The following is a 15150-nucleotide window of genomic DNA, read 5'->3' on the forward strand; positions in this document are numbered from 1 at the left end:
TTGCGGCAGTACAGCCCAGGTAATTTGCTGGGCCTGATGGGTGTCAGGGTCAGTCCAAGTGAAAGCGAAGAGAGGCTGGGATGAAGGGTGTAAAGGAATAGTAAAGAAAGCATGTTTGAGATCCAGAACAGAATAATGGGTTGGGAAGGGAGGTGTTGAGGATAGGAGAGTATATGGGTTTGGCACCACGGGGTGGATAGGCAAAACAATTTGGTTGATAAGGCGCAGATTTGAACTAACCTGTAACGCTTGTCTGGTTTTTGGACAGGTAAAATGGGGGAATTGTAAGGAGAGTTTGTAGGCTTTAAAAGGCCATGCTGTAACAGGCAAGTGATAACAGGCTTTAATCCTCTTAAAGCATGCTGTGCGATGGGATATTGGCATTGAGCAGGGTAAGGGTGATTAGGTTTTAATGGGATGGTAAGGGGTGCATGATCGGTCGCTAAGGAGGGAGTAGAGGTGTCCTATACTTGTGGATTAAGGTGGGGAGATACAAGGGGAGGATGTGAAGGAGGCTTTGAACTGGGGAAAAGGGTGGCAATGAGGTGTGGCTATAGCCTAGGAATAGTCAGGGAGGCAGATAATTTAGTTAAAATGCCTAGACCTAATAAGGGAGCTGGGCAGGTGGGGATAACTAAAAAGAGTGCATAAAAGAATGTTGTCCAAGTTGGCACCAGAGTTGGGGAGTTTTAAGGGCTTTTGAAGCTTGGCTGTCAATACTTACAACAGTTATGGGGGCAAGGGAAACATGCCCTTGAAAAGAAGGTAATGTGGAGTGGGTAGCCTCCATATTGATTAAGAAGGGGACAGACTTACCGTCCACTGTAAGAGTTACCCAAAGTGTCTGTGATGGTCCAGGAAGCTTCCAAGGCAACTGGACAGCGTCAGTCTTCAGCCGCTAAGTCAAGAAGATCTGGGAAGGAGTCAGTCAGAGCCTTGGGCTGGTTGGACGGTCCAATTTCCAATGGGGTCCCATACAGATGGGACACGGCTTAGGAGGAATCCCGGGCTGCAGACATTCCTTGGCCCAGTGACCAGATTTCTGGCACTTGAAGCAAGTTCCTGGGGGAGGTGGTCCTGGAGGAACACCTGGCCACTGCGGTTTAGGCGTTTGGAAGTTCTTGTGTGCTGGAGATGTGGCTGGGGTTTCTCTCACAGTGGAGGCAAGGAATTGCAATTCAGAAATACGTTGCTACTTGGCTGCCTCTCCTCTATTATTGTATACCTTGAAGGCAAGGTTAATTAAATTCTACTGTGGGGTTTGAGGGCCAGAATTTAATTTTTGGAGTTTTATTTAATGTTGGGAGCCGATTGGGTAATACACTGTATATTGAGAATAAGACAGCCTTCTGACCTTTCAGGGTCTAGGGCTGTAAAGCATCTAAGGGTTGTTGCCAAATGGGCCATGAACTGGACTGGGTTTTTTATATTTGATGAAAAAGAGCCTAAATGCTAACCAATTTGGGAGAGGTCAGATAAATAAAAAGGAGCATTAACCTTGACTATGCCTTTAGCTCCAGCCACCTTTTTAAGAGTAAATTGCTGGGCAGGTGGGGGAGGGCTAGCCATGGAACGAAACTGTAAGCCAGACTGGGTGTGAGGAGGGGAGGTGATAAAAGGATTATAGGGTGGGGGAAGCGAAGGCTGAGGAAGAATTGGGACCTGGCTCAGCCTGGTGAGGAGCAGCCTGGGGAGGAAGGGAGAGGTCAGATGGGTCCATAAAAAAGGAAGATTGGAAAGACTCAGCAATACTTGGGGTTGGGACTGAGGGGACAGGTGGGAGGGAAAGAAGGAAGATTTGGGACAAGTTGCATTGGGAACGGAGACTAGGGAGAGACTGATGTGTAAAAGAATGCCTGGACATCAGGCACCTCAGACCATTTGCCCATTTTACGACAAGAATTATCTAGATCTTGTGGGATGGAGAAATTGAAAGTGCCATTTTCTGGCTTTTTGGAACCATTGTTGCGTTTGTATTGGGGTCAAGCGGTATTGCAGAAGAAAATAAGGCATTTAGGTTTTAGGTCAGGTGTGAGTTGAAGACGTTTTAAGTTCTTGAGAACACAGGCTAAGGGAGAAGAAGGAGGAATGGAGGGTGGAAAGTTGCCTATAGTGAAGGAGGCAAGCCTAGAGAAAAGAGATGGTAGAGACATGGAGAGAAGGGATGGGGGTGCTTGCCCCCCAGGAAAGTGGAGAGGAAAGAGAGGGTAGAGACATGGAGAGAAGGGGTGGGGGGGTGCTTGCCCCCCAAGAAAGTGGAGAGAAAAGAGAGGGTAGAGACACGAAGAGAAGGGGTGGGGGGTGCTTGCCCCCCAGGAAAGTGGAGAGAAAAGAGAGGGTAGAGACACAGAGAGAAGGGGTGGGGGGTGCTTGCCCCCAAAAAAGTGGTGGTTGCCACTAAGTGTGAAGGATCAAGGAAGGCGTCCCCACGGTGATCAGACATCTCTGAAACATGGGTGAATAATCAAGCAGGCATCCCTGCAGTGATTAAACACCAAGGGAAGACTGTCTTCCTGCGTCCGTGACCGGCGCCAGAGTTTTGGGTTCACGGATAAAACACGTCTCCTTTGTCTCTACCAGAAAAGGAAAGGAACTGAAATTAAGAGAAGGGAGAGATTGAAAGATGGCGCCAAGATTGAAAGGAGAAAGAGGTTGAGGGATAGTGAGAGAGGTTGGAGAAGAGAGTAAAAAGAGGCCGCTTACCTGATTTAAAATTGGTGAGATGTTCCTTGGGCTGGTTGGTCTGAGGACCCGAGGTTGTAGGTGGATCTTTCTCACAGAGCAAAGAGCAGGAGGACGGGATTGATCTCCCAAGGGAGGTCCCTTGATCCGAGTCATGGCACCAAATTTCACTCGTGTCCGTGTGAAGAGACCACCAAACAGGCTTTGTGTGAGCAATAAAGCTTTTTAATCACCTGGGTGCAGGTGGGCTGATTCCGAAAAGACAGCGAAGGGAGATAGGGGTGGGGCCATTTTATAAGATTTGGGTAGGTAGTGGAAAATTATAGTCAAAGGGGGTTGTTCTCTGGCTGGCGGGGGTGAGGGTCACAAGGTGTTCAGTGGGGGAGCTTTTGAGCCAGGATGAGCCAGGAGAAGGAATTTCACAAGGTAATGTCATCAGTTAAGGCAGGGACCAGCCATTTTCACTTCTTTTGTGATTCTTCACTTGCTTCGGGTCATCTGGACACATATACGTGCAGGTCACAAGGGATACGATGGCTTAGCTTGGGCTCAGAGGCCTGACACTCAGTGTAAATCTTAAATGTATTGATTGCTGTTATTATGTCTCCCTAAAATGTGTAAAAGCAAGCTGTACCCCGACCATTTGGGGCACAAGTACTCAGGACCTCTTGAAGCTGTGTCATGGCTGTGTCCTTAACCTTGGCAAAATAAACTTTCTACATTGAATGAGACCTGTCTCAGATATTTTGGGTTCACACATTTGACCTAAAAATTCCTGAACGCAAGTTGGTATACTTTTTACTAGTGTAGGAGGCAGTGCTGTACATTTGTCCTTTGCATTTGATAGTAGAATTTTTAGCTGTTTTTCTTTTGCTAAACTTTTCACCATCAGCAATGCGGTTGTTGAAATTTTAATGCAATTGCCTCTGTGGCCCTTATTTTCACTCACATCTTCTAAGCACTGTAAGGGGCATTGAAATGAAGACAGCCGCCACTTAATATATGGTTGTCAATAGGATTTCTTCCTGACCGTTTATGCTTTCATGACATTAGGAAACTTCTTTGTTGCACTGGGCTTGGGAGAGGTAAGAAGATACAAATTTCTTTGGTAGCAGGTAGTGCATGACGGTGTGGTTTGGAGAACAGGAAGAGATAACCTTCTTTGGTTAAACGGGGAAGACCAGACTGGTAGGCCCTAAAATCCTTTTAAAAATCATTAACATTTTCATTGTTCCCTTGGCTTTCTGACCTGTTACACTGCATACCTTCTATCCAAATGGAGATTCTGTCGGCCCAAAAGATCAAGCATTCTTCCTTAGCAAGATGCATTTCCTCCTGCTGGATCAGCTGTCTTTCTGTCAGAAAGGCAGAACTGGTCACTATTTTCCCATTATTTGTTTGGGTAGGGAGTCCGGGAAATGGGGAGGGCTATGCAATATATAGTTTAGAAAAGCTCTCTCCCTCTGCACACACTTTTAAGATTCATTTTTGTCTTTGCTTCCATTTCTTTCATTCCTATTGCTCCATGGGCAACCATGGGCACAGCCACTGGCAATATCATGATTAATTATTCTAGGAAGCCTGGATAAGTTGAAGTGGTTGTTATAAACATCTAAACTTGAAATCTATTTTGTTTAAAGCAAAGACTGTGTTTGCATGCACCAAGGGAAAAGCTGGTGGTAGAAATTGCTGTACAATTTGCCTCTAGACTAGTGGGAAATATTCTTTTTGGGAAATAGGACGGATCAAGGTGGTTTTTCTCTCCATGTAAAGCTGCTATTGGAATAACAACTTATCTTATTTTGCAGTCCTAAAGTAATAAATAAAACATTTATGGCTTGGAGTAAATCGAGAGCATCCCATTACCTATAGTAGCAGGCATGTTCTTATTCTTTTTAAGCCTCAGGCAGAGTGACATCAGCAGATTTTTTTTCATTTTCTAATCCAGAGCCTTCTAATTTCTTTCTGTCAAAGAACCTGCATTTTAATACTGAGCAGATCTGCAGGGACCCTTTTTGATATGACTACGTTTTGTAGCATCTCTTTTAAATTGTATTTAACTTCAGTTCTCAGAAGACAGCATGGTGTAGTGGAAAGAACATGGGCTTAGAATTTATAGAGTGTACTTTGTTTTTCTGGTTGGCTTGGAAATGAGGTCTTCGGTTCACATTCAGATTCTTGACTCATTAGTAATCTGGAATTTTCTGATGACCACACTCAGAGTTCTTCTAGCTACAGGGCCAGTTCTTGTGGTGCTTCTTGGTGTGTCAAAAGGAACTCCCCGCTTAGCCTCTTTAGAGGGTACTTCTTCCATTACACTACACACCTACACACCCTGGGAGCTTCTTGATCTGGTAACGTTTTTGTGCGTTTGGAATTTTTTAGTTTTTCATCCTGTACTACACCATAATGACTCTTACCTTTGCCCTTTGGTGATCATCACACTGGAGAACCATCCCCGCTCATCTGTGCTTTCAGAATGCCAAATCCTCATACAAAGAATAACCTTCAGTTTCTCTTGCAGGACAAAGCATGCCTGTCTGAGCACAGTGAGTCAATCTCTCCTGTTCAAACATTTGCCACTTATTTATTAAACAAGTATTTACCAAGTACCCTCTATCTACGAGTGTGTGCTGTGGGCTGTGGATGAGAAAATGGTGAATTATCCATGATTTCAAGAAGTCTATAATCTAGGAAGGAAGATAAGAAAAGCAGTTTTTGTGTGGTGGGGTAAGGGCATGGGTTGTATTGTGCTTGGCCTTTTCTAAAAAGGAAGGGATAAAATGATCCAATCCTTGAAGATGTAAAGTTTGTTGTGTCTCTTAAGAACAGCAAAACATGCAGTTTGCCAAGAGCAGAAGCAGCATCAAGGGGGAATGGTGGAAGATAAGGAAAATTTTTCCTCAATTATCTACCTGATTTTTCCTTTGACTTTCAAATGAAGTACAGGGTCATTTTATTTGAGACTCATTTGGTATTCTCTGTCACTGTCCATGATCAGGGTATCTCTTCCTCCTACTTTTCACCCTACTCGTATAGATCATCATATCCACTCTCATTCCTTCTATCACCATATAGCTAAGATTGCTATACAGAACTTCAGACCTGCGTTTCCAGCGGTGGCCTAGACACCTCCACCTGGGTTCTCACCCCATCTTGGATAGACAGACCCAGAACTAAGCTCAGTTTCCTCTCTCTCACACCTGCACTTTCTACTTCATTCCATCTCTGTGAATGGTACTGCCTTCCAGCAATTGCTTAATGCGGGATGTGGGCACTATCTTTGACCCCTCACCTTTTCTTTAATTCCCACCACCTTCAAGTTTACCTCCTGAATATCTGCTGAATCTGTCCTCTTCTCTGTGTCCCCTCTGCCACCATCCTAGTTCCAGTCATCATCACCGACTGTCACTGAGGGAGCCTCTGAAGTTTCACTAGATTCAGTCTTACCTCTGAGCAATGCCTTCTTCACACACTGCAGCCAGAATAATCCCTCCAAAATGTAAACCTGGTCACATCAATTCTCTTAAAACCTGTTAATGGCTCCTTATGGCCCTTAGGATAAAATCCAGATTACTTAAATAGCCGAAAATGTCCTTGGTGACCTGGCCTTTACTGGCTCCTCCCACAGAGTGTGGCTTCCAGCTGTCCCGAACTACTTTCTCTTTCCTAAATTGGCCATGTTCTAGCACTTGCAGGCTTTGACATACTGTTTCTTTTGCCTAGATTCTACTCCCTATTTTTGCCTGGCTACTTTTTATTTTTCCCCTAGATCTCAGCTTCAATGTCATATCCTGTAAAAAGCCTCTAATTCTCTCAAAACTAGGTTAGATGCCCCCCAGTATGTGCCCCTTTTATGGATTACCTAAAAGTGAAATTGCATCATGATTACCTGTTGAATTGTCATCATTCCCTACTAAACTATAAACTTCACTAGGACAGGGAATGTTGGGCTTATTCATCAGCGTGTCCAAGACACCCAGCACAGTGCCTGGCATATTATTAGTCAAGAAACACGTTTTACTATGCCACCAATATTTACCAAGAGCTGTTCTTCTTTGCCACTTGATCCTAAGCTTCTTCAGGGCAGGACCAAATCATATTTGTGTGCCATAGGCAGCACTTTGTGTTAAATGAGTTTGTTTCAACAACTACCTTCAGAAGCATTATTGCACCTGACCTTTTAAAAAATATTATGTGAATATAAATTGAAAAATTTAAATTAGATGAGACTATGCAATTTAAAAAATGTGCCATAAAACATACAACTAAATGAGTAATTGCACATTGAGTATTGTCTGAAGTTTAGAAGAAAAAGCATCTGCTTAGGGCCAGGCTGGCATGGGTCTGAATTCCGACTCTACTGTTAGCAGAAAGGGGTCCCACTCCAGACCCCAAGAGAGGGTTCTTAGATCTTGCACAAGAAAGAATTCAGGGCGACTCCATAGAGTGAAGTGAAAGCAAGTTTATTAAGATAGTAGGCCAGGCACAGTGGCCACACCTGTAATCCCAGCACTTTGGGAGGACAAGGCAGACGGATCATGAGGTCAGGAGTTCAGTTCAAGACCAGCCTGGCCAACATGGTGAAACCAATACAAAAATTAGCTGGGTGTGGTGGTGCGCACCTGTAATCCCAGCTACTTGGGAGGCTGAGGCAGGAGAATCACTTGAACCCGGGAGGTGAAGGTTTCAGTGAGCCGAGACAGTGCCACTGCACTCCAGCCTGGGGGACAGAGTGATACTTTGCCTCAGAAAAAAAAAAAAAAGTAAAAGATTAAAAGGTTGACTACTCCATAGGCAGAGCAGCAGCATGGACCACTCAGGTGCTTATACTTGTTACTTCTTGATTATACGCTAAACAGGGGGTGGATTATTCATGAGTTTTTTCAGAAAGGGATGGGCAATTCCCAGAACTGAGGATTCATCCCCTTTTTAGACCATATAGTGTAACTTCCAGATGTTGCCATGGCATTTGTAAACTGTCATGGTGCTGGCAGGAGTGTCTTTTAGCATGCTAATGTATTCTAATTAACATATAATGAGCAGTGAGGACACCAGAGATCACTCTCATCGCCATCTTGGTTTTGGTGGATTTTGGTCGGCGTCTTTACTGAAGGTTGTTTTATCAGCAAGGTCTTTATGAGCTGTATCGTATGCCACCCTCCTATCTCATCCTGTGACTTAGAATGCCCAGCCTCCTGGGAAAGCAGCCCAGTAGGTCTCAGCCTCTTTTTACCTAGCACCTACTCAAGATGGAGTCACTCTGGTTCAAACGCCTCTGACACTACCACTTAGTAACTCTGTGTTTTTGGGCACGTCACTTTCCTTCTCTGAGTCTTGGCTTCCTGATCTGTAAAATGAGAGTATTTTCTGTTACCTGATAATGCCTACCTTGCAAGCTTGTTACAAAGATTAAAGGTTTATGAAAACAACTGCCATAGTACTTGGTACAAGGTAGTTGCTCTATGAATTTTAAGTTTTGTCTTTTATTCTGACAATGCTGATATTACTGAAATATTTTTGGAATTTCTTTGCTGAGATAGTTTTCAGAGCTTGCTATAGATCATCAGAGAGCTTGCTATAGATCATCAGACTATCTCAATGGGAGAAATCTTTTTTCTTTGAGGATGTGTTTGATTTTTAGGAATAGTCGGGTTCAGATAGCAAGATCAAGATGGTTAACACCATTTTTGATATTAAACAAAGTTAAGTATGATTTTTTTTTTTTTTTTTTGAGACGGAGTTTCACTCTTGTTGCCCAGGCTGGAGTGCAATGACGCGATCTCGGCTCATTGCAATCTCCGCCTCCTGGCTTCAAGCGATTCTCTTGCCTCAGCCTCCCAAGTAGCTGGGATTATAGGCATGTGCCACCATGCCTGGATAATTTTGTATTTTAAGTAGAGATGGAGTTTCACCATGTTGGTCAAGCTGGTCTCGAACTCCTGACCTCAGGTGATCTGCCCACCTCAGCATCCCAAAGTGCTGGGATTACAAGCATGAGCCACCGTGCCGGACCCAAAGTTAAGTATGATTATAATGAGATTTTCTTTTGTAATATCAAAATTGGTACATATTCTGGCTCTCTCACAGGTGGCATTGACAGGATATTCCATTTGGCACATTAAATTCAGGGAATTAACTATCACAAAATCTTTTTATTTTGAATAGCATTCTGATAAATTAATCAAAATTAATAAACTCAGAAGAGCTGAAATCTTTAATAATATATTTAATCACAAGCTAATAATCAGAATTTTACTTCTAGCAACAAAGAACTTACGGGAAAAAATGATCTAAGGTGCTACCCCATATTCTTGTGCATATTTGGGGCTATTGTCTTTTCAGCTAGGTCCATGGAAATCAGTGTGGCTGAGCTATGGCAAGGGTGATGTTCTTTACTAATCACCCAGAGGAGCCTGTTGCCTTTTGGAGACCTGTCCTTCATAGTAGAGGAGGAGCCTGGAAATGGGCAGGATATAGAGATGGGATTGTAGCTTTTACAGAAGCATAGAGGGCTTGTGCAGAAAAATCCACAGGGCGAGTTTGTAGGAGAGATTGGAGGTACAAGGTAATTAGTCTACTAAAGGAAAGCATTGAAAGCAGTGGCGGGGGGGAGCACAGTCCGGAGAGGCTGGAAGCTGCGTTCCCAGGGCCTGTGCAAGTTGGACTAGGGGTCAGCACAGTCCAGGGGGAGGGTCAGTGACAACGCCCAGGTTACTATGAGGAACCTCATATTATTTTGTTATCCAGAGGTTACTGTGGGTTCAGTGTTTTACCTCTTCATTGTAAATAAGGTCATAAATGCAAATTATCCAGTAAGCTATAAGGAATTAGTGACATGTTAATTATTTTCAAGATATTTCGCTAGTTTCTACCCTGAATTTACCTCATCTTGTAGTATATTTTTGTTGTTGTTACTGATGTTAGAATGATTCAGTGAGAGCATTTGATTGGGAGGGATGCAAGAAGAAAAGTGAAACATGAATATGTGTTATTTCTTGTGGGGAGTCATTCAAAAAAACATGAATATTTGTGAATACTGGGTGCGGAGGAAGAGAAGGTTGCACAACGCTCATTGCCACCTGGGCACAGGGGAGCAGAGTCAGTTAAGCCAATGGGGACTGGGCTGACTTGTGCTGGATTTCACAAGGGATGAGTCTCCTGAAAATCTTTGTTATCAAACAGCATCAGCTTTTGGGGTACTGATGTCATGATAATTTCAGTAAAACATGGTTCTTAGGTTTTTTGTTTTTTTTTTGAGACAGAGTCTCGCTCTGTAGCTCAGGCTGGAGTGCAGTGGCGTGATCTTGGCTCAATGCAACCTCCGCCTCCCGAGTTCAGGCAATTCTCCTGCCTCAACCTCCCGAGTAGCTGGGATTACAGGCATGCACCAGCACGCCTGGCTAATTTTTGTATTTTTAGTAGAGAGGGGGTCTCACCATGTTGGCCAGGCTGGTCACAAACTCCTGACCTCAAGTGATCCGCCCACCTTGTCCTCCCAAAGTGCTAAGATTACAGGCATAAGCCACTGTGCCCTGCGGTTCTTAGGTTTCAGATTTCAGATTCACAGCATCCATACTTCCCTGTGGATGGTGTTCTCTTAGTGAAGCCGCCTGGTTTGTGAACTTTAGGGGTTGTTCTGCAGCCTGGCTATGGAATCACTGAGCAGCAGCCTTTGACAGCAACTCTGGTAAAAAGCAAAGCTTGCTTATTGTTTTTCATTCACTGTAAATGTCAAATCACCCAGAGGAGCCTGTTGCCTTTTGAATTACTGTGAAAATGCAAAATTTAAAGTTTTCAATGTTATAAAAAAAGTCTAGAAAGAGAATATAAGCAAAATAACCTTTTTTCAAGTTTTTCTATAAATTGGTTATTGTTCATCTTTTCTGGGTATTTGATTTCTTAACTTTTGTTAACCACGTTGAAGTTACTATCTTAGCAGTGCCAGCAATGTGCATTAGCACAAGCTCTTAGATGAAGATTCTAGAGCCCCGTAGGTGACTGGAGCCATGTAAAATGCTTTTATGATAGAAACCTATTTTAGAGACCTTGATGTTAAATAGGTGATCACATTCCGACAGAATGCTTTCGTTTTTGGAAGCCAAAATTTTGCCTCATGACGAAATTCTCCATTTATGATTTATTGTCTGACAGTGGTGTAAAAAACAAGTGATTTAGATAAGACAGTAGAAGAAGAAACAACATCAAATTTACTTGTGGCAAATGACCTAATTTCCACTGGGTAAGAAAAATGCAGGCTATGTATATTAGTTTTCTGTTGTTACCTTAACAAATTACCACAAATGTAGTGGTTCAACACACCACAAATTTCTTGTCTTGCATTCTGTGAATTAGAAGCCCAAAGCAGCTCTCACTGGGCTAAGACAAAGTGTGGCAAGGGCTATGTTCCTTCTGGAGTTTCTAGGGGAGAATCCTTTTGCTTTTCCAGCTTCTAGAGGCCACCACATTCCTTGACTCTCTTCAGAGCCTTCTTCCATCTTCACAGCTGGCAAGGTTGCATTTTTCTGACCATTTTTCCATAATCACATCTGCCTCTGATCACAACTGGGAAACTCTCTGTTTTGGTTAGATTGTGGTTAGATTGGGCCTATCTGGATGATCCAGGACGATCTCTCATGTCAGGGTCCTAAGTTTAATCATGTCTGTAAAATCCCTCTTGCCATGTAAAGTAACATATCCTCAAGTTCTGAGGATTCGGATGTGGAAATTTTGGGGGGATGCGGCATTATTCTGGTTACCATAATATGGAAATATTTAACACAAACTTTCATTCAGAGGATATATTTTTCAAATGTGACGATAAGTTGTTATCAGGTTTGTTTTGTTTTTTTTAGCTGAGTCTCGCTCTGTCGCCCGGGCTGGAGTGCGATGGCATGATCTCAGCTCACTGCAACCTCTGCCTCCCAGGTTCAAGCGATTCTCCTGCCTCAGCCTCCCGAGTAGTTGGGATTACAGGCACCCACCACCATGCCCCGCTAATTTTTGTATTTTTAGTAAAGAGGAGGTTTCACCATGTTGGCCAGGCTGGTCTCGAACTCCTGACCTCAGGTGATCTGCCCACCTAGCCTCCCAAAGTGCTGGGATTACAGGTGTGAGCCACCACGCCCGGCCTGTTATCAGGTTTTTAAGGAACTTTCACTAGGATGTTTTTAGAGAAGAGGTGCCTACATTAAAAAATTAAAAAGCTCACAAATTTTGTTTGGATCATAATCTATTAAAGCTAATGATTATTCTCTTTTGCTTACTTTGATAGTGATAACCTGCTAAGGAGAGCAGCCTGTCAAGAAGCTCAGGTAATACTATTTAATGTGATAAAATTAAGCCCCTCCTTATCTTCATTGTGCAGAAAACTTAAGCTCTTTCAGGGGACTCGCACAGTGTCTTGCATCTGTGCAGTTTGGCTATTTTTTAGCACTATCAGGATGAATCACGCTGGGAGCCAACTCTGAGTAGAACTCCAGGAAGTTAACCATCTGGTGAAGAGCAGTTCTGACGCCCACCCCTGTAGACTGTTTGTTTCTGGATTGGTCCCAAGAACACAGAACTGGACTGGTAGAAGCTCTGGGAATTTGTTTGTGTCTGCAGTTGTCTTTGTAGATCTGGCTAACCCCTGAATCATCCCTGATCCGAATAACCCCCAAGGATATCAGTTCAGAACAAGTGTTACCTCTAAAAGTCAAATCTTCTTAAAATTGTTGATTCATATTTTTAAAGCTCATCTCCAAGTTCAACTGATCCATATCATGTACACTGTTATATTCCATGAGATTTTACTTAAATATTCATTTATATGGCTAATTATAGCTGGATTATAAATCCTTTCAAATATAAGACAGTGTTTTTGCCCCCCCCACTGCAAAAATGTACATTATACCTTGCAGATGAAATTCTGAGACTGAGTTGCCTTTTTGTTTTGTATCATTTGAGCTTATGATGTCAGAAATACCAAAATAGAAACATGAAAATCAAAAGTGGCAAATGTGTGAGGCATTTAGTAATAGAAGTAGGTGGCAGACCTCATGTTTGTTTCTGAAATGTTTTAATGGATGACAGTGACAATAGATACTATAAATTAATTCCTCTCTTTAGCAGTTGTTACAGTATATACTATAATTCCTCTTTTTAGCGATTGTTATCTAGCTGTTCTAAACCTGTGTTTTACGAATTTGATTACTTCTTTGTTTAAATCTATTATCTTTCATATGGCTCTAAGTTGTTTTAGAAATCAATTCAAATAAACTTTAATATTAAATTAAAGATGATCCCCGTCCCAAGCCAATCATTAGCGACTGGAAAATCTTCCTGGAGTACAGTGGTGTGATGTTGGCTCACTGCAACCTCTGCCTCCTGGGTTCAAGCGATTCTCCTGCCTCAGCCTCTTGAGTAGCTGGGACTACAGGCGCACACCACCATGCCCAGCTAATTTTTGTATTTTTAGTAGAGATGGGGGTTCTCTATGTTGGCCAGGATGGTCTCGATCTCAACCTTATGTTCCACCTGCCTTGGTCTCCCAAAGTGCTGGGATTACAGGTGTGAGCCACCACACCTGGCCCCTTTCTTTCTCTCTTTAAGGAAGAGTAGACCTGTGTGATTGTAGGGCCCTCCCTTTCTTGTTGAAAGTAAATGCCTCCACCTCTGTTCTAAATTCTCTCTCCTCATACTTTTTCAGGGATGATGTTCCTTTAGTTATTTTCTCCTTCTCATGTATTTCTTTCTTTCTTTCTTTTTTTTTTTTTAGACGGAGTCTCGCTCTGTTGCCCAGGCTAGAGTGCAATGGCGCAATCTCAGCTCACTGCAACCTCCGCCTCCCAGGTTCAAGTGATTCTCTTGCCTCAGCCTCCTGAGTAGCTGGAATTACAGGCACATGCCACCAAGCCTGGCTAATTTTTGTATTTTTAGTAGAGACGGGGTTTCACCATGTTGGTCAGGCTGGTCTCGAACTCCTGACCTTGTGATCCACTCTCCTTGGCCTCCCAAAGTGCTGCAATTACAGGTGTGAGCCACCTTGCCCGGCCTTATTTCTTTCTATTCTAATTCTCCACTTCCCCTGCATGTTTAGTTCCTTCCATCTCACAAATGGAAGTGGATTCGTCCTTATAGCCTCAGCTGGCTAATTTTCGTATCTGTGTACTTCCTTTTACAGTCTAAATTCTTGAAAATATGATATTTAATAACAAATCTCACATAAACTTAATGTAGTCTCACATAAACTCCTTAGCTCACTGCGAATCTGAGATTTGATTTGCAAGTAGGTACAAACTTTAGACACTAAGAAATGAGGGCAAGGAGGAATAATCTTACTACCATAGGTGTGGAATCTGGTAGGCCAGAGAGAATGGTTAGTGATATCATTTCTGCCACATTCCAGAAATAGTATAGATAGAAAAAGGAAAAATTACAGTATTTGGAGATTTAGCAGCAAAATGTTAAAGTCTAAGTAAGAATGAAAACAGAATAGAAATTATAATGTTCCAGAAACTTCTTACAAAGAAATAGTCTGTCTTTTTCTCTACTTCAGAAAAAAAGTATTTTTGTTCTTGTTTTTGTTTTTAAAGCAAGCAATAGACAATAATAAGAAAGACTCCAAAATGAACTGTCAGGGAGATAGATTTACAGTAAGTTATTCAATAAAAATTATTTGCATTACTTTTTTTCCTCCTCCTATCTTTACTTTGTACTTCCATACTAGAATTCTGCTTTCTTGATTCAGGCCTACTCCCACCATTCAAAACCCCAATTTTTGCCCATTTTGGTACTTTCCTATTCTTATTCTTTTTGTTGACCATCATTTCCAATTCAGACATAATAGCAAGAGTTCCCATTCATTTCTCATTTGGACTCCTCACATCTAGTCCTCTGCCTTTTAATTCTGCCTCATCCTTGATCCTCTCTTTGGAGCTTAGAGAGGCTTTGGAATTAGAAGATGTATATTCCAGGCTTGTAATTGATCAACTCTGTGACTTTCAGGAACTTAATCTTCCTGATTCTGGACTTTCTAATCTGGAAAACTGAGATTATTTTATACCTCCTTGGTTTCTGAGAACTAAGAATAATGTGTGTAAAAATGTCAAATAAAAGGTGCTTGGTATATATTAGTTACGTTTCTTTTCCCCTGCCAGTTGCTGCTATTTAGTTATCATACAGGGTTGCAAAGAAAAGGCAAATAGAGTATTCGGTTTGTATGTGTGTAAACATATGAAGATTAACTGGTAACACAAAGATTCTTCATGAACAAATTTTAGTGATGAGCTGGAGAGAATATTGTACTCTGAAAACTAAAGACATAGATTAAACTTCTCTCCTGACAGACTATGGCCTTACTAATTATATGTTATAATAAACCTAGCTATATCTTATAGAGAAAATAAATGTTATTTGCCTCTAGTAGATACAGCAGGATTTTTTTATTCCAATACAAAATACAGCTTATTGTTATTAAATAATGTT

The 15150-nt window shown here is 42.2% G+C and overlaps 1 protein-coding gene across 2 annotated transcripts in view; it reads left to right on the forward strand.

The window, feature by feature from the left end:
- The window catches only part of AGK (acylglycerol kinase), a 103129-nt gene that overhangs the window by 29860 nt on the left and 58119 nt on the right, over positions 1-15150 (forward strand). For both annotated transcript variants that reach the window (XM_054493758.2, XM_063667905.1), the window contains exon 3: positions 11957-11996. In XM_054493758.2, coding sequence (XP_054349733.1) covers positions 11957-11996 — 40 coding nt within the window. The remainder of the gene's footprint in view (positions 1-11956; positions 11997-15150) is intronic.

This window comes from Pongo pygmaeus, chromosome 6 (genome assembly GCF_028885625.2).
Source record: "Pongo pygmaeus isolate AG05252 chromosome 6, NHGRI_mPonPyg2-v2.0_pri, whole genome shotgun sequence".
Classification (NCBI taxonomy): Eukaryota; Metazoa; Chordata; class Mammalia; order Primates; family Hominidae; genus Pongo; species Pongo pygmaeus.